The 22,009-nt window shown below is 50.2% G+C and overlaps 1 protein-coding gene across 1 annotated transcript; it reads right to left on the bottom strand.

The window, feature by feature from the left end:
• Positions 1 to 17,368: 17,368 nt before the first annotated feature.
• LOC119309641 (putrescine hydroxycinnamoyltransferase 1-like) lies at positions 17,369 to 21,659 on the bottom strand. Its single transcript, XM_037585607.1, has 2 exons — positions 21,128 to 21,659; positions 17,369 to 18,465 (listed from the first exon to the last, which is right to left on the bottom strand). The coding sequence occupies exons 1-2, from the start codon at positions 21,563 to 21,565 to the stop codon at positions 17,599 to 17,601; spliced, it is 1,305 nt and encodes a 434-aa protein (XP_037441504.1). The 5' UTR covers positions 21,566 to 21,659; the 3' UTR covers positions 17,369 to 17,598.
• Between the last annotated feature and the right edge of the window lie 350 nt (positions 21,660 to 22,009).

Raw genomic sequence — 22,009 nt, 5'->3', positions numbered from 1 at the left:
GAATTAAGCCGTATGTCGTATGTTCGGAGGTTGTCAAAGGTGAGGCAAAGATCGTCCACAAGTGTCTCGACGTGCTTTGTCTTGATGACCACGTCGTCCACATATGCTTCGACTGTTTTGCTTATTTTCTTTTCCAGGCAAGTTTGAATCATGCGCTGGTAGGTAGCCCCAGCATTTTTTAGTCCGAAGGGCATAGTATTAAAGCAGAAGGGACCATAAGGAGTGATGAACATAGTTTCCTCCTGGTCTGATTCCTTCATCTTAATCTGATGGTATCCGGAATAAGCATTGAGGAAACACAAGGAGTTGTGCCCTACAGTTGCATCAATAATTTGGTCAATGTGAGGCGGTGGGAAGGGGTCTTTAGGGCAAGCCTTGTTAATGTCCTTGAAATCGACACACAGGCACCGGGATTTATCCTTCTTTGGTACCATAACCAAGTTGGCTAACCAATCCGGATGTTTAATTCCCCTAATAAACCCAACCTCTAACAATTTGGCTAGCTCTTCTCCCATGGCTTGACGCTTTGGGTTTGGAGAATCATCGTAGCGTCTGCTTCACGGGTTTGAATCCCTTGATTATATTAAGACTGTCTTCGGCCAGTCTTCGTGGGTTGCCGGGCATATCTGAAGGGTGCCAGGAGAAGATATCCCAATTCTCTCGTAGGAATGTGCGTAGGCTGGCATCCACTGTCGGATCCAGCTGTGCTCTGATAGATGTTGTTTTATTAGGGTCCGTCGGATGCACTTGGAATTTCACTATTTCCTCGGCTCGCTTGAAGGAGGTGGATTTGGATCTTTTGTCGAGCATCACATCATCCCTATCCACCATGGACCGCAAGGTGGTTAATTCCTCCATTGCTAGGACTTCGGATAGAGCCTCGAGGTCCAAGGATGCAGTTTTGTTTTCGGCGCAAAGGGCTTTGTTCGGGTCACTCGAGATTGTGATGATTCCATTAGGCCTGAGCATCTTGAGTTTCTTATACCCGTAGTGGGGTATAGCTTGAAAGCGTGAGAAAGCGTCCCGGTCGAGGATGGCGTGATACCCGCTGTTGAAGGGGATCACGTGAAAGAGCAACTCTTCAGATCTATAGTTCTCAGGCGTGCTGAACACCACATCCAGTCTAATTTTTCCCGAATAGTGTGCCTCTCGACTAGGGATAATACCTCGAAAGGTGGTGTTACTTTGCTCGATGTGCGACCTGTCCATCTGCATTTTGTTGAGCGTGTCCTCATAAATGAGGTTAAGTCCACTGCCGCCGTCCATGAGCACTTTGGTAAGCCGGAAACCATCTACGATGGGGTTTAGTACTAAGGTGGCATGTTCTCAAACTGATCGAGCCTTTGGTTCGTCTTTGGTCGTAAAGGTTATTGCCATATCGTTCCATGGGCTCACTGCGGTAACTTGATGGACTTCGGCGAGGTCGCGGAGCGCCGGTTTGCGCCGATTGTTCGAAGAAAAGGTCTCGAAGACTGTTAGGACGTTAAAATTGTCCTTCTCCGGTGAGTATCTCTGTGGAGTTGTGGTGAGGATGGACTCTCCACTTTTTGCTACTTATCGTGGAATTGTCACGGTAGATGTCCTAGTGAAAGGACTTAGTCGTGGAGCCATCGCAACTAGGAAGCTTAAAGGGGTTAATTGGGACAAAGGACACGAGGTTTATACTGGTTCGGCCCCTTACGGTGAAGGTAAAAGCCTACGATCCAGTTTTGAGTGGGATTGCTTATGTCTTGATAACCAGGGAGCGAATCGCTTGACCTAGCTCTCGAGTTGATGTTACTTGCCCTAAACCGCCGTCGGGTTGTCCCTCTATATACAGAGGTCGATGCCCTGCGGCTCACAGAGTCCCGGTCGGCTCATAAACAGTGTCCGGCTCGATCTCTTAACTATTCTTGCCTTACAATACAAGTCACACATACATGGCGGTTTATCACTACGGGCCTTAAGTCGCCTCTGGGCCTTGGGCCCTTAACTAAACCGCCATCTATATTCTGGGTCTTGGGCTTCAAGATATTTGCAAGTATAACCCGACCCCTCCTGGGCGGGTTATACCAATAGTTATATCCCCAACATTAGGCCCTAGATTGATTTCAACTGGTTCATGTCAATCTTCGACACTTAAGGAAAAATCTTCTGCCCTTATGAAATTTTTGTAACCCGCCATGACATCATCCTCTGGATTTGTGGTAACCTGCCATGATGTCACCTGTCATAAAAGCACCTTTTATCCAATGCATCCCAAAGGATCTTTGTCTTGATGACCATCCCGAAAATCGAGGCGTCCTTGTAGTTGGATAACTCATATTTTCGTCCTCCTCGTTTTTTACGCTCTTTTAGTGGCCCTTCTTATAAATAGACCCGAATATGTCTTCCTCATTCTTCCCTTTCCGCATCTTCTTCCTCTCGCCCCCGTCTGTCACTGGAGCTCTGCCGCTGCAGCAGCAGGGCATCTCGTCTCCGTCGACCTAGGTCGCTGCATCGACCTGAACTTGACCAGAAAACAGCGCCGCCCCTCCGCGGCAGATCCATCGCAGTAAGTTTTCCCCTTTCCACACCATAGATCCATGCTAGGGTCGCGAGTTCATCTGTACAGTTCCCTGTTCATTCCAGTTCTTTGCATTTGCTTCTGTCGTGGTTTCTTTGATCCAACAGTAGCGTAGATCATGTGCGGTAGCTGCTCCGCATCCATTTTAGGCGCTAGCAGATCTTCTTTCTTTGTAAAGAATCCTCAGTAGAACGCATGAACTTCTCTATACTATGTTTTTAGGTCTAGAAATTTTTCTTTTCTAGACGTCTGTTTGATCCAAAATAATAGATGTAGTTTGTGAAATCTGTTTATTCAACACTTAGGCAATAATCTGCACTTGTTAGATTCATCTAGCCATGGCAACTCTGATCACCGGTTTAAAAGAGGCAATGCTCAATTGATAACTTGAACCACCCTTGGCGGTTTAAATAGCCTTGACGGCTTATAGACCCTATGGCGACTTAAATAACCTTGACATAATTATCCTTATGCCATTAGGCCCCTTCGTAAGCCGCCACCTTAACTATGCACTGTAATATTTTCCTGTCCAGCTTAAATTTGAACCGGTACTTTTTCTCTGTCTTAGGCTTTTCAATCATAATGGCACCAAAGGCACCCACCTCGTGCAACTGGGTTAAATCCATTGTCACAGACAGTACTCTTAACGATTTTGTGAAGACTGGCTATCTGCCGAAGAAAGAAGTCATGACTTATCGTGCTCCTAACCCGGAGGAGGAATTTCCTCAGCCCAAAGAAGGAGAAGTTGTTGTTTTCACGGATCACATGAACTGGGGTTTCACTCCACCTGGCTCAAAGTTCTTCAGAGATGTGTTGCATTTCTTTGATCTTCACCCACAAGACATCGGACCCAATTCTATGTCTAATATCTGCAACTTCCAAGTATTCAGTGAAGCATACCTCAGAGAAGAACCCAACTTGCTGCTCTTCAGAGAGCTATTTTACTTGAACCGCTAGAATGAGTGCACTAGCAGTCAGAGCTTAGAGCTTGGCGGTGTCTCAATCCAGTGCCGTAGGGACGTGATCTTTCCTTACGCCAACCCGTCGAGCCACCCCAAAGATTGGAATATGACGTGGTTTTACTTCCAAGACAGCTCTCCGGCTGGTGAAAACCCTCTGCCCGGCTTTCGTGCTCTTCGTCTTGGGCCCAACCATCATTTTCCTGACAAGATTCCAGCCGCCGAACGCAAATCACTCGCCCCCACTTTGTCCAAGATCAAAGCTCTTCTAGGAAATGGGTTAACATGCATTGACCTGGTCCGGGTTTGGCTCGCCTGGCGGGTCATTCCGTTGAGCCACTACCCCGGCTTGATGTGCGATTATACGGGCGCAAAGGATGACCCTGTACGACACAGCCCTGATGACTTGCCTGAAGATGTCATCAATGATATGACCAAGTCTCTTTTGAACTAGAGCCTAGCAGACTGTGGTAAGGTGGGCTTAGCCCCCTTCTGTAAATCTAACCCGGCTCCAAAGGTAAGCCGCCCATATGAAATAATTGCCTTGATTTTTCTATGTTTCATCCATACTCATACATATGTTAATCTTTGTAGGCGGGTGATAAATTCTGGAAGGTCAAATATGACCATGAGGCTGCCAAGAAAGCCAGGAAGGAGAAGAAAGCCGCCAGAAAAAAGGCTGCCAAGAAGAAGGGCAAAAAGGCCACCGCCTCTGACCTGCTTTGGCTAGCAAACTCTTCTGAGTCGGAGGTAGCCCTTGATTCCCTTGGCTCATTTTTTAACCATCTTATTGACACTGATTATCAGCAGGAGGACACAGGAGCAAGCCGTAACAAGGCTGATGAGGTAACTATCCTTTCCTTCGACTCCGAGCCTTTGCCAAGACGGAAAATCCGCAGAGTGACCCGGAAAGTAAGGTTTTCTCATCCTTTAGCTCATCACGATCCTCAATTTCTTTTGAAGCGGCAGATTCATGAGAGCCGGAGGCAGACCCGGACCAGCAAGGATGCGGAGCTCTCCTCCGGCTTACCAAACACCCAAAAGAAACGCCGGAACGAGGTCACCTCTAATTTAAATTCTCTTTATCCTTTGGCGGGTCTTACTCGCCAACCTCTCAATTCTTCTGACTCGGATTATCAGGAAACTTCCCCTTCCTCTAGCGACTCAATGCAGTCCAACCTGCCGGCTTTCAAGACTGCACCGGGGTATAACAATCTGCTTATCTTTTATTTACTTTAATCCCTTGCATCTGTACTAACCTTTTATTTTGACACAGTGGACAAGCCAAGCCCAGCAAATGGGTTAGGAAGAACAAGCCAGCTGAAGACATGGTCGTGACTGAGCCGGTTCTTGAAACAGCTATACAGGACTCGTCAACTCATGAGCCACCATATGAGCCAGTTCAAGATATACCAACTTCCGTTGCTGACCCGCCTGCTGAATGAGCCGTTGGAGTCAGAAAATCCAGAAATCCCTAGCCCGGTCAGGACAGATGACCCGCAAAACACTGACGTTGAGATCACCAGAACCGGCTTTGTTGAGCCGGGAAGGCCAACTGTGCTGGCCAAGTGTCCCACCAAAGAAGAACTTCTGCAACACCGCCGGGTCAAGCTGGATGTTGCAAACTATGCTCATATGAGTGTTCGAGACATCTTTTCTGGCTACATGAACCAAGTGCACAGCAGCCGGAGCCTTGAGATTGACATGGTGAAGCAAATGCACCAAAAAATCGAGGTATAAACCTTTCTCTCTTTATTCATTAATCTGTACTATGCCATCCCCCAAGTCTATTGCGTAGACTTAGAAACAAATTTAGTGACATTAGTAACATACATGAATAAGACATACAAGAAGTCCGGCTTACTCTGTAGTCCCCAAGGGGCGGCTTAAACAACATGGTTAAACCGGTCCTTAAAATGGTTATATAAAAAGTGTACTTACAGAGATTTGAACCGCAATATGCATTAGCCCCCAAGTGCCAAGTATTATTGTTTGCAAAAGTGCTTGGGACTTACTGTTATGAACCGCCATGTTATGAACCGCCGCTGAAAGTAAAATTCTTCGGCAAACATTAGCCCCCAAGTGCCAAGGATTGTTGCTGGCAAAAGGCTTGGGACTTTAATACTGCATAAAAATTGGCTTGATTTTTACCTTGTATTTGTATAAGCCACCACGAGTCAACTCGAATCTCAGGTGACTCATCTGAAGAGACGCCTTGAGGCCCAATAAATGGAGACCCAAAAAGCCGATACCAAGTTCAAATTCAGTATTTCTGAACAAGAAAACTGAAGAAAGAATTTGATAATGAAAAGAAGTCCTGGGCTGATGAAAGAACAACTTTAATTAACCGAGCTGAGAAGGCAGAGGCGGCTCTAGAAGAAGCAACCAGTGAATTAACCGGCTTAAAGCACCAAGTCTCTCAAATGGTCTCGGCAATCTTTGGTAAGTCGCCCTGCAAGCATTTAAACATTTGAACCTTTCAGATGATCATATAATTGGAATTGACTCACCTGGTCATGTTTATGCAGGCCCCAGAAGCTCCAATTTGAACCAAGATATGTTGATCAAGCTGAAGGCAGTTTACACCTTGATGGAGCAATTATATACCGGGTCTCAACGTGCATTAGCCACAGTGGCCTTGTCAAATGAAGTTCCTACCCTCCTCGTAGAGGTCTTGAAGAAGCTCTCTGTGCTGCCCCAACGGTTCAATGAACTGAGGCGGTCAGCTGCAAGAGTCGGAGTGGTAAATGCTTTAAACCGGGCCAAGGCTTGGCTACCAGAGTTAGACCCGGCCGACATTGCCACTGGCTATCCAAGCTTGAAGGAAGATGGCACTCCTTTTGAAGAAGCAAATTTTACCGCTTGCGTAATGGAGATACGCCCCGTGGCTACCCTGATAGCGAACGAAGTGGATCTTACCAAGTACCAGGCGGGTTATGCTAAAGAGAACCAGAGAATTCCGACGCCTCATTATGAAGTGACCAGTCTGATCCCCCCACTTCGTAAGCACACCTTCGCCCCTGAAGTTGACCCGATCAGTCTAGTTGATGATGAAGCCGAATTTGAAGCTTTGAACAACATTGACTGTTCATCGTCAACCTTCCAAGAAAGGGAATAGGGCGAAGACACGGAGAGGGCTAACCCGAACGCTTCAGGCCAATCATGAAGGCTAACCTGCCATGGCGGCTCACACCTGTGACGTGCTGAAAAAACAATGTGAATCATCTGGACTCAAGGAGTCATGTAATAGAGTAGAAATAACCTTGCTTTGGTCGTACCATCGTGCATGTTTTATTGCTTAATGCCATTAAGCTGCCGTGTTATATTCACCCGTGTTTACTTTTCATCTGCTTTCCGTATGCTTGACCAAACCTTTTTAACTGTCCTGCACATGAAAACAGATCACAAGGTCCCTTGGCGGCTTACCGCCAGGCGGGTCATAATAACTTAAAAAGAGTCACAAATAAGGTTGTTGCAACATATAATGTTTAAAACACAACTATAATCGTACACCTGCGATCTTTAACTTTGCACCGCCGACTCATATGACCCGGTCAGTAAGGGCGATAACCCAATCTTCGGACATCAATATTTCCAAAGGTATAATGATGCTCATATATTGGCGACTTATCAGCCAAAATTAAACCGGGTTAAAATTAACCATACTTATACTTGTAAACCTCAAAAAAGTCTCAAGTCAAATAAAAGGGTGCTTCCAAAAAACTTAAACCAAATATAAAAAATTCAAGGCTACTGATTCGAATACGATCAGTAAACCACTCCAGAGGGGTTAAGCTAGGATTCAAATACGATCATGTAGCCCCCGGTGGCTTTGGCGTTGCGCCGATCAAGAGGGTACCGACAACTGTGTTCTCTTTGGTTCAAATATGACCTATGTTTGAACAGGAAGCCCCCTAATGACCTTGAGAGTTTTTTAACGACTCTGATTCGAATACGATCAAAGTCGGTTCCCAAAAGGGGTTAAGCGATGATTCGAATATGATCAAAGAAGCCCCCTAGTGAGCTCGGGAGTGTGCCAATCAAAAGGGTACCGACAGCTATGTACTCTTTGGTTCGAATACGACCTATGTTTGAACAGGAATCCCCCTAGTGATCATAAAATTTTAACGGAGAGATTCGAATACGATCGTAAGCCGGATCAAGTGGGTTAAGCCGGATCGAATACGATCAGCCCCCAAGTGATCATGTGAAATAACAATGATAATAATGATGACATATTTACCTTTGAGGAAAAAAGGACAGAGGTCCTGCTTTATTATTTAATATAATATATACATTGTCAAAATATGTACATTATGAGAGCCGGTGGCTCAAGTGTAGTAAAGCCGAAGATGAGCGATATTCCACGGCCGGCGGGTCTCCTCCTCCGACTTACATGAGTCTTTGTGCTCCCAAACATCGATAAGGTAGTATGACCCATTGTTCAAGTTCTTGCTGACCACAAAGGGCCCTTCCCAAGGTGGGGATAACTTGTGCGCATCAGTTTGATCCTGGATGAGCTAGAGCACCAAATCACCTTCCTGAAAGGCTCTGGACTTAACCCGGCGGTTGTGATAGCGGCGCAAGTCCTGTTGGTAAATCATCGAATGTGCTGCTGCCAAGTCCCGTTGTTCATCTAACAGGTCAAGAGCATCCTGACGTGCATGTTCATTGTCCGCCTCCACATAATCCGCCACGCGAGGCGAGTCATGATGGATGTCACTAGGGAGAACCGCCTCAGCTCTGTAGACCATGAAGAAAGGCGTATAACCCGTAGATCTGTTGGGAATAGTGTTGATGTTCCATAACATAGAGGGTAACTCCTCAACCCAACAACCCGACGTCCGCTGGAGGGGGACCAAAAGCCGGGGCTTGATGCCTTTCAAGATCTCCTAATTGGCTCTCTCGGCTTGACCATTGGATTGGGGGTGAGCCATTGATGAAACATCAAGCCGAATATGCTCACATTGACAAAATTCTTCCATGGCGCCTTTAGAAAGATTAGTGCCATTGTCAGTTATAAAGCTGTGTGGAAAGCCGAAGCAAAATATCACCTTCTTCATGAACTGAACCGCCGTAGCTGCATCACACTTACTGACTGGCTCTACCTCAACCAACTTTGTAAATTTATCAACTGCCACCAAGAGGTGGGTCTTTTTATCTTTGGACCTTTTGAAAGGCCCAACCATGTCAAGCCCCCAGACTACAAATGGCCAAGTAATTAGAATCATCCTCAATTCTTGAGCCGGCACATGAGCCCGTCTTGAGAACTTCTGACAACCGTCACATTTACTGACCAGGTCCTCCGCATCAGCATGAGCCGTCAGCCAATAGAATCCATGGCGGAAAGCCTTGGCCACAAGTGATTTTGACCCGACATAATGACCACAATCCCCTTCGTGAATCTCACATAGAATTTCTTGGCCTTCTTCAGGGGAGACACAACGCTGAAACGCCCCTGTAACACTGTGATGATGCAACTCGCCACTGACAATCGTCATTGACTTAGACCGCCGGGTTATCTGCCTGGACAAGGTTTCATCCTCAGGAAACTCGCCCCGGTTCATATAAGCCAAATATGGTACTATCCAATCTGGAATGACATGAAGAGCCGCCACAAATTGTGCTTCCGGGTCAGGAACAGCCAAGTCCTCCTTTGTAGGTAACTTGACAGAAGGGATATGCAGAATATCCAAGAAAGTATTAGGCGGCACCGGCTTACGCTGAGGGCCCAGCTGGCTTAAAGCATCAGTCGCCTCGTTCTTTCTGCGGTCAATGTGCTCCACTTGGTAACCCTTGAAGTGTCTAGCAATGGCGTCGACTTCACGGCGATAAGACGCCATGAGAGGATCCTTGGAATCCCACTTGCCTCATACCTGTTGAGCCACCAAATCTGAGTCGCCAAAACACCTTACCCGGCTTAAGCTTATCTCCTTAGCCATCCGAAGACCATGGAGTAAGTCTTCGTACTCAGTTGCATTGTTAGTATAGGGAAACATCAACCGTAGCACATAACAAAATTTGTCACCTCGAGGGGAAGCTAAAACGACTCCATCCCCCGAGCCCTCCAATTGCCTGGACCCGTCAAAATGAATAGTCCAATATGTGTTGTCCGGCTTTTCTTCAGGCATCTGTAGCTCTGTCCAATCATTGATGAAATCCACTAGTGCTTGAGATTTGATAGCAGTGTGTGGCACATACTTTAAACCATGAGGCCCAAGTTCAATGGCCCACTTGGCGACTCGTCTTGTCGCTTCTTTGTTCTGAATTATATCTCCTAAAGGAGCAGAACTAACCACAGTGATGGGGTGGCCCAGGAAATATTGCGTAAGCTTCCGTCTTGCCATGAACACCCCACAAACGAGGTTCTGTCAATGGGGATACCGTTGCTTGGACTTGATAAGTACCTCACTGATGTAGTAAATCGGCCGCTGAACCGGATGCTCCTTGCCAGCCTCCTTGCGCTCCACCACGATGGCCACGCTAACAACGCGTGTATTAGCAGCCACATATAACAATAAAGGCTCCTTATCAATGGGAGCAGCAAGAATCGGTGGCTCGGCCAACTGTCTCTTCAAATCTTCGAAGGCAGCGTTGGCAGCATTACTCCAGACAAAATTATCTGTCTTCTTCATCATCTGATACAGTGGTATGGCCTTTTCACCTAATTGGCTTATGAACCGGCTTAAAGTAGCGATACGACCCACCAAACGCTGAACATCATCGATACACGCTGGCTTAGCCAGAGAGGTGATGGCCTTGATCTTCTCCGGGTTAGCCTCGATGCCCCTGTTCAAAACCAGAAAACCCAAAAGCTTGCCCGCAGGCACGCCAAAAACACACTTGACCGGGTTAAGCATCATCTTGTAGACCCCGAAGATTGTCAAAGGTCTCCTTCAGATCATCTATCAAGGTCTCCTTCTCTCTGGATTTTACCACAATGTCGTCTACATAAGCATGAACATTGCGCCCAATTTGACTATGAAGACAATTCTGCACATACCGCTGGTAAGTCGCCTGGGCACTCTTAAGCCTGAAAGGCATAGATACATAGCAGAAGGCTCCAAACAGAGTAATGAACATTGTCTTCTCCTGGTCATTAACTGCCATCTTGATCTGATGATAACCAGAGTAACCATCCAAAAAACTCAAACGCTCGCAGCCCACCGTAGCATCAATGATTTGATCAATACGAGGGAGAGTAAAGGGATCAGCAGGACAAGCCTTGTTTAAATCCGTGTAATCCACACACATACGCCAAGTGCCGTTTTTCTTAAGCACAAGCACCGGGTTAGCCAACCATTCTAGATGAAAAACTTCAATGATGAACCCAGCTGCTAAGAGCCGGGCTACCTCCTCACCAATGGCTTTACGCCTCTCCTCATTGAACCGCCGAAGAAATTGCATGACTGGCTTAAACTTTGTATCAATATTAAGAGTGTGCTCAGCGAGTTCTCTCGGTACAGCTGGCATGTCAGAAGGTTTCCATGCAAAGATGTCCCGGTTCTCACGGATGAACTCGGTGAGGGCGCTTTCCTATTTGGGATCCAAATTAGCACTGATACTGAATTGTTTGGATGAGTCGCCTGGAACAAAGTCAACAAGCTTAGTATCATCGGCCGACTTAAACTTCATAACCGGCTCATGCTCTGTGGTTGGCTTTTTCAAAGACGCCATAGCTTCCGGATCAACATTGCCCTTGTAGAACTTCAACTCTTCTGTTGCACAGACCGACTCAGCATAAGTCGCGTCGCCTTCTTCACATTCCAAGGCTACCTTCTGGCTTCCATGCACCGTGATGGTTCCCTTATGACCGGCATCTTGAGCTGCAAATACGCATAACACAGTTGTGCCATGAACTTGGCACAAGCCGGCCGCCCAAACAAAGCATGATATGGGCTCTTGATCTTGACTACTTCAAACGTCAATTTCTCGGCCCTGGAGTCATATTCATCCCCAAAGGCTACCTCCAATTCGATCTTACCGACTGGATACGCCGACTTACCAGGCACGACGCCATGGAAAACAGTGTTGGACTGCTTAAGGCTTTTATCAGTTAACCCCATGCGACGGAAGGTCGCATAATAGAGGATCTTGATGCTGCTGCCTCCATCCATGAGTACCTTGGTGAATTTATATCCACCAACCTGAGGGGCCACCACTAAGGCTAAGTGACCCGGATTATCAACCCGGGGAGGGTGATCTTCCCTACTCCATAGAATAGGCTGCTCATACCATCTCAAATAACGAGGAACTGCCGGCTCAACAGCATTCACAGCCCTCTTATGAAGCTTCTGGTCTCGTTTGCAAAAACTGGTGGTAAATACATGATAGTGTCCACTATTCAGCTACTTTGGATGGCTCTGGTATCCTCCCTGTTGTTGTTGCTGCTGCTGCTAACCACCTTGGCCAGATTGCTGATTATAACCACCTGGATTGCCTTGAGAGTTTTGCAAGTTGGGATTTGAACCGCCGCCCGGGCCATGAAAACCGCCGCCACCTGAGCCGCCGCCCTGCCCATTGTTACCATCGAACATGTTGGAATTTTTGAAAGCCTTCATGATCGTACAGTCCTTCCATAGATGAGTAGCCAGCTTCTGCTGAGTGTCATGCCTTGGACATGGCTCATTCATTAACTGCTCAAGTGTGGGGCCTGACCCGCCAGACCGGGGAGGTGGTCTCCCCTTACGCCGTTGGTTGTTACCCTGTGCATTAGTGTTAGCCACAAACTCCAAACTACCATCAGCCTTACATTTATTACCTCCTTGATTTGTCGGGTTATGTTGAGGGCCCTTACCGTTGCCGTTCTTCTTTCCCTTCCCTGTCTTTTCATCATCAGACTCGGGATCCTTGGTACTATCAGAATCGGCGTACTTGACCAGAGCCGCCATCAGTGTACCCATATCATTATAATCACGCTTGAGCCGCCCCAGCTTTTGTTTCAGAGGCAAAAAAACGGCAATTTTTCTCCAACATTAAGACTGCAAAGTCGGCATCCATCTTATCAGACGAATGTATTATGGCCTTAACCCAACGCACCCAATGGGTTGTAGACTCGCCCTCCTCCTATTTGCAATTCATCAAATCCATAATTGACATGGGCTGCTTGCACGTATCCTTGAAATTCTGGACGAACCGGGCTTTTAGCTCCGCCCATGAACTGATTGAATTAGGTGGTAGGCCTTTCAACCAAGTGCGGGCGGTCCCATCCAACATCATGGTAAAGTACTTGGCCATCACAGCACCACTGACCTCCAATAACTCCATAGCCATCTCGTAACTTTCAATCCATGCCCCGGGCTGTAAGTCGGCCGTGTAGTTCGGCACCTTCCTAGGTCTCTTAAAATCCTTGGACAAACGCTCGTTACGTAGAGTCGGCACTAGACAGGGGACACCTTCGGTCCTGGTGGCCACACCTGCCTCGATAGAAGTCGTCGGATAAACCGGATGTGGCTGGTGAGCCGTCAGTTGAGCCGCCTGCTCAGCCGCCCGCTCAGCCTCTTGACGTATTATGTCTTGATCTACCAAGTTAAAGGCTCCATGGCGTGCCGGGTCATGCCCACCTGGCTGGTTAAGCCGCCGGACGTTGCTTGAAATGGCCGCTGAATCCATGTGCCTGCTATAACTTGGGCTTCGACTTGGACAAGGGGTTGAATGAATCCTGTCCTGGCTGTACGAGTACGCCTCCTGTTGTGCTAAAGCTGTCTGAAGAAGTTCCCTGACCCGACGGGTTTCAACCGCTGCTGGAGAATCGCTATCAATTGGGAGAGATGCCAGCCATGCCGCCGTCGCGATCATGTTCTCCAACGGGTTAGAATAGTGACCCGGAGGTGTTGGTACATACTGAGGTGGAGCAGTATTCACGCGGGGAGGCCCCATCACCTGTGGCTGAACCGGCGCCCCGACCCCGGGTGTTGCAACCCGGTCTGCCTCAGCACGCGGGAAGAGCCACGTCGGGTTACTGGGCCCTACACTAGGTGTGTGAAAGAGGCTTTGAGGATCATAAACCGAAGGGAGTCGAGACTGAGTCTTCTGATATCTTCTCGTCATCACCTCATTAGACGCGTTCTGATCTTGCGTGAGCCGAAAAGTCTGTGCCTGAATCCGTTGAGCCTGAGCATCCAGAGCCGCCCGCTCTATGATTATCCTGACATCTTCCGCTGCTAGGTCTTCCTTAGCCTACACCATATCCAATTTTAATTGCGTCACTTCCGCATCATGTCGAGCTTCATCCGCCGGGTTGACACGACGGTTAACAGAGTGGTCATCTTATCTGTGAGATCCATCAACACCTGAGACGGTGAGCGCTCAGGGCCTCCTGCCCCGGCTGCTGCTGACCCGGAGGTTATGGCTGTCACAGTTGTGGAGTCTTGGATAGGTTGTGTGCTGGCCATGAAGATTCCGACCCTGCTCGGTGGCTTGAGGTAATCCGGAATACTGTTGCCATCGGAACAGCCCCCAAGCCCAACGTCTTGCACTTGATACAATGAATCTGCCTCACCTGTGGATGACTCACCATCAGAGTAGATGGTCGTCTCACCGTCAGATGCAGATCCTTCAGAGAGCCCTCCGTGGATGCATCCCACGAAGGCACGCTTCACAGCAGGCGGAGCCCGGTCGGGTCTCGCACGTTGAGCCATCTCGATGAGGTCGGTGCAGATGTTCGGCTCAGGGCCCGGCTCGCCGATCTTGACGATGAAGACGTGAATTCCGCCGAAGGGGACCCGGTACCCGTACTCAATTGTGCCGGCGTCGGGGCCCCAGCCTGCGTCATCAATGTAGAGCTTGCCGCGGCGACTCTTGGTCATCCGGCTCATAGCTTATCCCTTGAGCCCTTCGAAGCTGCCCTTCAAGAACTCAAATCCACTGTGCGCTGGCCCCACGGTGGGCGCCAACTATCGTGGAATTGTCACGGCAGATGTCCTAGTGAAAGGACTTAGTTGTGGAGCCATCACAACTAGGAAGCTTAAAGGGGTTAATCGGGACAAAGGACATGAGGTTTATACTGGTTCGGCCCCTTACGATGAAGGTAAAAGCCTACGATCCAGTTTTGAGTGGGATTGCTTATGTCTCGATAACCAGGGAGTGAATCGCTTGACCTAGCTCTCGAGTTGATGTTACTTGTCCTGAACCGCCGCCGGGTCGTCCCTTTATATACAGAGGTCGACGCCCTGCGGCTCACAGAGTCCCGGCCGGCTCATAAACAGTGTCCGACTCGGTCTCTTAACTATTCTTGCCTTACAATACAAGTCACGCATACATGGTAGTTTATCACTACGGGCCTTAAGTCGCCTCTGGGCCTTGGGCCCTTAACTAAACCACCATCTATATTCTGGGTCTTGGGCTTCAAGAATATTTGCAAGTATAACCAGGCCCCTCCTGGGCGGGTCATACCAATAGTTATATCCCCAACACTACTTGTCGAAGTACCCAGCATGCTCGGAGGCTATGGGTTGGGACTGTGTGCGGAGTGGCGTGAATTGGGCAGGGCTTGTCCAGCAGTTCGTCAAGAACGGAGATGCGTCCCGTGAAGGGTTTGTTCTTCCTGCCCATAGACTGGTGGTCAGGTGACCCGCCAGGACGTATTCATTTGACTCGGGCCGCACACTACGTCGAGGCAGCGGGCTCCAGTTGAGTTTTCTGGACCCTCCATGTGCTTCCCATCGCACAGTACTTCTGCCCTATGTGCGATAATTCCGTGAAACTCTGTATGTGGCGACAGTCGAGGGCTTTCAATATTCCTTCGTCGGTGCAGTTAACGGTGGAAAACCGAAACTACGTCATCGTCCGAGCAGTCTACGATCCTGTTTTTGACAAGCAGGAATCTGACCCAAAAGTGGTGGACCGCTTCCTTAGGCTACTGCAGCACATACATTAGGTCGCATATATCTGGAGGACCTGAGTTGATGGGAGAATATAGATTGTGGTGGGTGGGTGGATTAAATTTTGGATCATATCCCACGTTTGTGTTTGGAGCCAGGATGGCTTCCGAAGTGACCAGTTCGAGTCCAGTTAAGCACAAAGGCTCCAACAATCCTACATTCGAACCAGAGTCCAGAGGGCGTAACGCCCCATCCGAAGGGGAAGTGTCCGGCTCAGGGGATTCGGGGACCCGAATATACTTGGTTTTCAATATGGGGAGGGAAGTGTCAGTGCCCGGTTCCTCGACGACCGCCATGAAGTGGGTGATCGGCGGGTGATTAATTTCCCTCTGGTCGGGCTTGAGCCCGATCCAATCATAGTCCGTTGAGACCCCCAGGGCGGCGATGCGGTCTAGCAGTTCGTTTAAAGACGAAACATTTGCCGAATCCAATTTTTTGAGTACTTAGGGCCAATGCGAGGACGGTGTCAGGCGGCCATGGGGGGAGTTGCAGGCTCGACGGTCGCGCGGGCCCTCATGGTGAAACCGCCGAACCGGAGGGTCTGCCCCGAAGCTAGGCACCCTCCGGAAGTGATATTGTTGTTGATGACTAGGTGAGCCATAGATCGCTTTTTGCAGACGGCATAATAGAGCTCTCAATGAAAGCACCAATGTCGGTGTCAAAACCGGCAGATCTCGGGTAGGGGGGGGGCAAGCTGTGTGTCTAAGGATCAATGGTAACAAGAAGCCGGGGGACACAGTGTTTACCCAGGTTCGGGCCCTCTTAAGGGAGGTAAAACCTACTCCTGATTGATTATATTCGACGAGTATAAAGATTACAAGAATTGATCTACCTCGAGATCATAATGGCTAACCCTAGATGTCTAGCCTATAAGGATTCCAACGATGGTGAAGAAGATAGCCTCGACGGACTAACCCCTCAAGTTTATATATACACCGGAGGGGTCTAGGGTTTGTACAGGATCGGTTTATCAGGGAAGGAAACTTCTGGACTCTATTCTTGCCGTCCACGTAGCGAGAAGTCCCATCCGGACATGGTAGATAATCTTCAGCTTGATTCTGTATGGCCCATGCAACCCGGCCCATACTCCCAGGTCGGACACTTGAGGACCCCTGAATCCAGGACTCCCTCACACGGCTAGGCAGCAATGGATTGCCGTGACTCACGGTCTCGCCATGGCCAACTTACGCCACCGCTTTCGTGAAGCCGCTGCACCGGCCTTCTCTAGCCAGGGAAGACCGCGCCCCCGGCCGCCTCGCCTCCTACTGTTGCCAGCGTCGACCCCGTCAACACGACTGATCTTACCTCGCCCTTCTGCGTTCATGAACACGAGGTATTCGTTGGAATGCCCCCAAGGAGGAGAAGAAAGTTTGAGAGAGATGACAATGTTGGGTGGGCCCTCCTTTCAACTTAACGGTCAACAAACGGTATTGACCATTTAGTGCCATGTGGACCTGAACAGTGGGCCCGGTATGTCGGAAATTGGATTAATTCGTCCCAAATTGACCATCTGTGTTTATTGAGAAAATTAGTAGGGAAATCAGTAGTTTTTTGGGGCGCCCAAGAAATTTGGTAGCAAATCCGAAGCTGGACTTCAAATGTGGTGGGTTTTTGAATTTCACTCAAGGAAATGTCATATTAGTTTTAACAGTTATTTGATAAGAATTTATTGACTTACCAAAGAATATTTTTATTTGGGAGAAAAATCAGAGAAGGGAAAACATCAAACATGAGAAGGGAGAGGGGTCATAGAGAGGTTCGACGAAGTAGAGAGTGAAACGAGACCATTACATTCTTTGTCAGCATGTTAACATGAACTAGCATAGTTTTTTTTTTGAAGTAAATGTATCTTTATGCGTAGATCAATTGGTAGTGCAGATAACAGAAATGCTAAACCTACTCATACGTGTAGCACTTCAATGCCAAATAATAGCATTGCTCCTTTTGTGCACTTAAATGTATCTAGGATTGCAAATGAGTTCTTTTTTAGAGCGCCAAACCTGAGGCCATTTTCATTTAGACTTTGTATAGATAATAGTTAGCCCAGAATGTCACGTAGTAGTAGTGAAGAAAGGCGCGAGAAACAAGCAGCAACCTCGACACTTCCCCAGTATCTGTTGCGTTATGATACAGCACTCCACACGACGGACCCGACATGCCAACTCTCAATTGGCTCTTTGAAAGGCGCATCACCGTACAAGGCTTTGGTCGGTCACTCCCCGTAGAAGGCCTTCTCGAAGCACTGCAGGTACTCTGGCTCGAGCGCGAACAGCACGGACACGCCGTCGTCCTTGTCGGGCGCCTGCGTCACGTACGCCGTGCCGCTGCCGAACATCTGCGCCGGCGCCACGAACTTGGGGCAGCCCCAGCCGAAGTCGGCGTCGTGGATGGGCATGCCCAGCCAGCTCACCACCCACAGGTCCGTCTCCGGCATGAACTGCCCGCGCGCCGCCTGGCTGCCCTTCTCCGACTCCAGCTCCAGGTAGTCGATGACGGAGCGCACGAAGGCGTCGTCCACCCGCGCCACCGCGCGCTTGATCCGCTCCGCCACGAACCCCAGCGGCTGCGACAGCACGTCGCCCACGCGCACCGTCACCAGGTCCCGCACGATGGCGTTGCCGAAGTAGTTGGCCGGCAGCTGCGGGCGCAGGCGCTGCCGGATGTTCGCCGGCACGCGCAGCCGCGACTCGGCGTCGGGGGCCAGCCCGCGGGCCACGCACATGGCGCGCCACAGGTGCGCGGTGAGCGCGCAGTAGGTGGACACGCCGGGCGCGCAGCTGGACTTGATGTCGGCGAGGAGCTTGGGAGACACGGCGTAGACGCGGGTGACGAAGGGGCGGGGCAGGCCGTTGAGGTTGCTCGGGGAGTAGACCGGGTGCTCGAAGGTGACGTGCGGGGGAGAGCGCGCGCGCAGCACCGTGCGGTCGTGCACCGGCGGGGACGGGTACACGTACGCAGCGTCCAGGCCGCGCGCCAGGGTCGTCCACGTCCGGATGAACTGGATCGCGCCCGCGCCGTCCATGGTCACGTGGTGCATGCCCGTGCCCACGGCCACGCCGCCGCACTTGAGGAACGTCACCTGCAAAGCCAAACCCACGGGTGCTCTTGATTAATTCACTGGTTACATTTCGCATCCAGTATAATAACAGTATATAAGATATGGCACGATCATTGATATCTTTGTTCCCATTCACGTCATTGATCTCTTTGTTCTCCTGCTCTGAACTTTTCTACTGTATAAAATCTCTGATTGATGTCACGCGATAACCGTACTCAAATAGCATGGTTCGCCTGCTTGACACACGAGGCAATAATAGCGTACTGTAATACGACGAGACGACGGCGACTACTACTCTCTGTCCAAATTGTCAACAGCGACGAGATAGCCCCGGCGGTATCACGACAGCAGCCAGGCCATAGCTGCAGACTTATAAAACACAAAAAGATTGATCATGTCGTGAGAATCAGCTAGCTTCCAGGCAGCTATCGCGGAGCTTCGTTGCAGAGTACCTATCCCTCATGCAGGTGCAGGCACCCGATAACTAGCAGTAGATTAATGTTACATGTCACCGTCCGGTAACGAAGCCATCTAGAAGGAAGATATGGTTTCCATGTGGGCACGTCGGCAGGCGCACCATGATCGAGTGATCGGAGAAGCAAGCGACGCCTCCGGGTAAGTGGTAACTATGCGGCCCTTTACGGGGAAGCTAAAGCCTAAAGCAGAGCCGTCGCGTTCGACGTCCACCTCAATGATTCAGATCAAATGCAACTGCGGCAAGTGGTCGCTGTATGCGGATAGGCACAAAGGATGCACGTCCCCAGATCCGGAGAAAGATAAGACCTGGACGATCAAATAAGCCTCAAATGAGCTGGGCTGAATGATGAGGTCGTGGATGGATCCTTCCCACGGACTTGCAAGGACAACGGATCATCTAGATGAGTAGGAGTACTATATAGATAGATGCCTGCAAATTTGAGGAGCCCGCTGCTTTTCCTGGGGTCCCATTTCTGTACTAACTGACAGATTAGCGCGAAGAAAATTTGGAGAATATGATCGTAAATGTGCAAAGCAAGGCCTCCTCTGCGACTCTCTGCCGCATTAGGTATTGGCCTGTCACGTTTTTAGTACACGTTCATGACTGCTTCTTCCTCATTCATCTTGTCAAACAGGACCAGAACCTCTCTACCTCAAAACGAATGAATCTTCACGGCGAGAGGAACGTCTCCCCGGAGGCTAGGCCACCACGACACTGGCTCCGCGGGACACTGAACCCAGCGCCAAAATTGTGGACGCGACGCGGCGCGGCGCGCGGTCGCCCATGCCCTGCTGGACCACCTGCGCGCCGTGTCGCTCCCGGCGCGTCTGGACTGGAGTGTTTGGCAAGACAACGACGAGAGGAGGAGCGACAGTCAAGATCAGAAGCTCCGGCTTTTCCCCTCGGGGATTGATTCTGCACATCATCTTCCTTGGAGTACCACTACTTCCAAGACGTGTACTACTGGTCACTAGTCATCTCATCTCACCGGCAGACTGTTGGTTACGTTCACGGGCCGGCAATCAGTGAGCCGTCCTGTGCGTGCCACAGTGCACTCCCTAACCAGAAGAGAAGGTTGCGTTCGATCGTGAAGTCAACTACTGACAGCACATGATACGAAAAGAAACTCTGTAATCACCGTGAGGCGACAAACAGCAGCACCTTCCGGCACAATTTCTACTTAGCTAGCTAGAAATTTCATCACTGGAAATGGCCTAGAACGCCAAAGCAGACGCTGCTATACTACTGTCCAAGCCGCCGTTGGTTTGCAACCAAGCGAGATGAGATGGGATGAGATGAAATCATCCCCTGTGGCACTGTCCCCCCGGTTTTGTCGTCGTTGCCACGAGACACGGATCGATCCAAAGTCGCACGTCATCTGCTTCATCTGTTCCGGGAGTGCCACCCACCCATAATTGATGGGAGTACTATTGACTTCCCTAGCTAGGCCGCCCCTACCGCGGCCGAGTTCGTGCAAACCGCCAAGCCAACACGTACGCGGCGCACCCGCCAAGCATTCATCGCTCACCTTTACTCCCCCCGTCCGGGTTTATTAGGCCCCTCGATCAAAACTCAGGTACCAAGGCTATTAGTTGTAACTGTGCGAGATTTTCTAGGAGTGCAACTGCCAACGAGCGTCGGCCAGCTTAGCACGCGTGACTCTCTACGAGAGCCCAGTTGTTGCATGCACAGCAGAAGCAGAAATACCGCGCGGTAGCCACGAGCTCAAGTAATCTTTCTCTCCGATCAACGACGACTACCCGATATATAAGTAAATAAATAGAACGCACACGCACATCATGCAAAGATGTCCAAGGATGCTCGCGTGGCAGACCACCAGTCCGTCCAAGAAAGCCAGCATCCGGTTCTATCATTTTATTTACTGTTTTTTTCTACTGTTTCTTTATGCAAATGGAGATAGATAGATAGATTCCACGCTGCTAGTATTTCTTAAACCTCGAAGATAAAAAGAATGTTTAGGTCCTCGAAAGAAGAAGATTATGTTTCGATTCAACACCCGGTAACTGTGTCGCACGACTGTCAGGTAACTAGTACTACGCCTCACTGTCGAGGTGGGGCCTGGGAGTCGGGGCCCCACGCGACAGCGAGGGCGAACAGTCAATCGGCGTACAGAACGCAGCACCTCCCCGGGTTTCCACCGGCGTGCGCGCGAAAATAAATGGGCGGTTAAATCCGGTTCCGTACCTGGACCATGGCGAGGAGGCAGGGCGGGTCGCCGGAGGCGGCGAAGGGGACGAGCAGGCGGCGCGCCTCCGGGGAGGGCTCGAAGTCCCGGAACATCTCGTCGCCGGTGAAGTCGGCCCGCGCGACGACGAACAGCGCGCCCTCGCCGTTGCAGTCGATCTCGAGCCGGCCCTCGGGGCCCGTCGCCATCCGCCCCGCCAGCGGGTAGAAGGGCACCAGCGCCCTCGCCAGCGCTTCCCGCAGCCTCTCCGGCGCGAAGAACCCCTCCCCCTCCTCCTTCTCGCCGTCGCCGTCGCCGGCGGGGGGCGCCGGGTAGTAGTAGACGAGCGGCGTGTGCGTCTTGGGCACGGCGAGGTCGAGGTTGGAGAGCCAGAGCGTGTGCCGCGGCGTCGGCTCGCTGGGCGTCACCAGCGTCGTGTCCACCACCTCCACCTTCATCTCGATCTCGCGTCGCGCGCTGACTGCCCGGTCCCTTTCGCTTGCTTGCTTGTGCGCTGGGCTTGGGCGGTTTCTTGCGTGTGTGCAGCCGCTCAAGAGTGTGAGGGTTTATTAATAGGGGGCCGAGGGAAGTACGCGAGGATATTTTACCGGCGGGCTCGTCGTTTAGAGTCTGATGAGACGGTGATTAGTCGATTAATCAACAGAGGTTGGCTGCGCTAATTGGTGCCATCACGTGCGAACGGCGCCGACGGGACGTGTTCCCCTGTGCTCATCGTGATCCGCCGGTTGCCCGTTGAACCTTTGGGACGGTCGAAGTTAAACCTGATCTTGTACTGGCGTAAGTGTCTCGTAGCTAAGCTACTGGATTCTGTTGCGCAATCTTTTTATCTCGTCCGCTTTTGCGCTGCTTCCACGCTGCTGCCTGATATGATATCCCCTCGT

The sequence above is a fragment of the Triticum dicoccoides genome, chromosome 5B, assembly GCF_002162155.2.
Source record: "Triticum dicoccoides isolate Atlit2015 ecotype Zavitan chromosome 5B, WEW_v2.0, whole genome shotgun sequence".
In the NCBI taxonomy this organism is placed as follows: domain Eukaryota; kingdom Viridiplantae; phylum Streptophyta; class Magnoliopsida; order Poales; family Poaceae; genus Triticum; species Triticum dicoccoides.
The sequence above is the reverse complement of the archived record's forward strand: the minus strand, read 5'-3'. Positions and strand labels throughout refer to the sequence as shown.

Excerpts from the sequence above, each read along its gene's own strand:
- LOC119309641 (XM_037585607.1), bottom strand. The coding sequence starts at position 21,565 with ATGAAGGTGGAGGTGGTGGACACGACGCTGGTGACGCCCAGCGAGCCG. Across the intron at positions 18,466-21,127 it reads GCCTCCTCGCCATGGTCCAG|GTGACGTTCCTCAAGTGCGG; the intron begins GTACGGAACCGG and ends TTGGCTTTGCAG.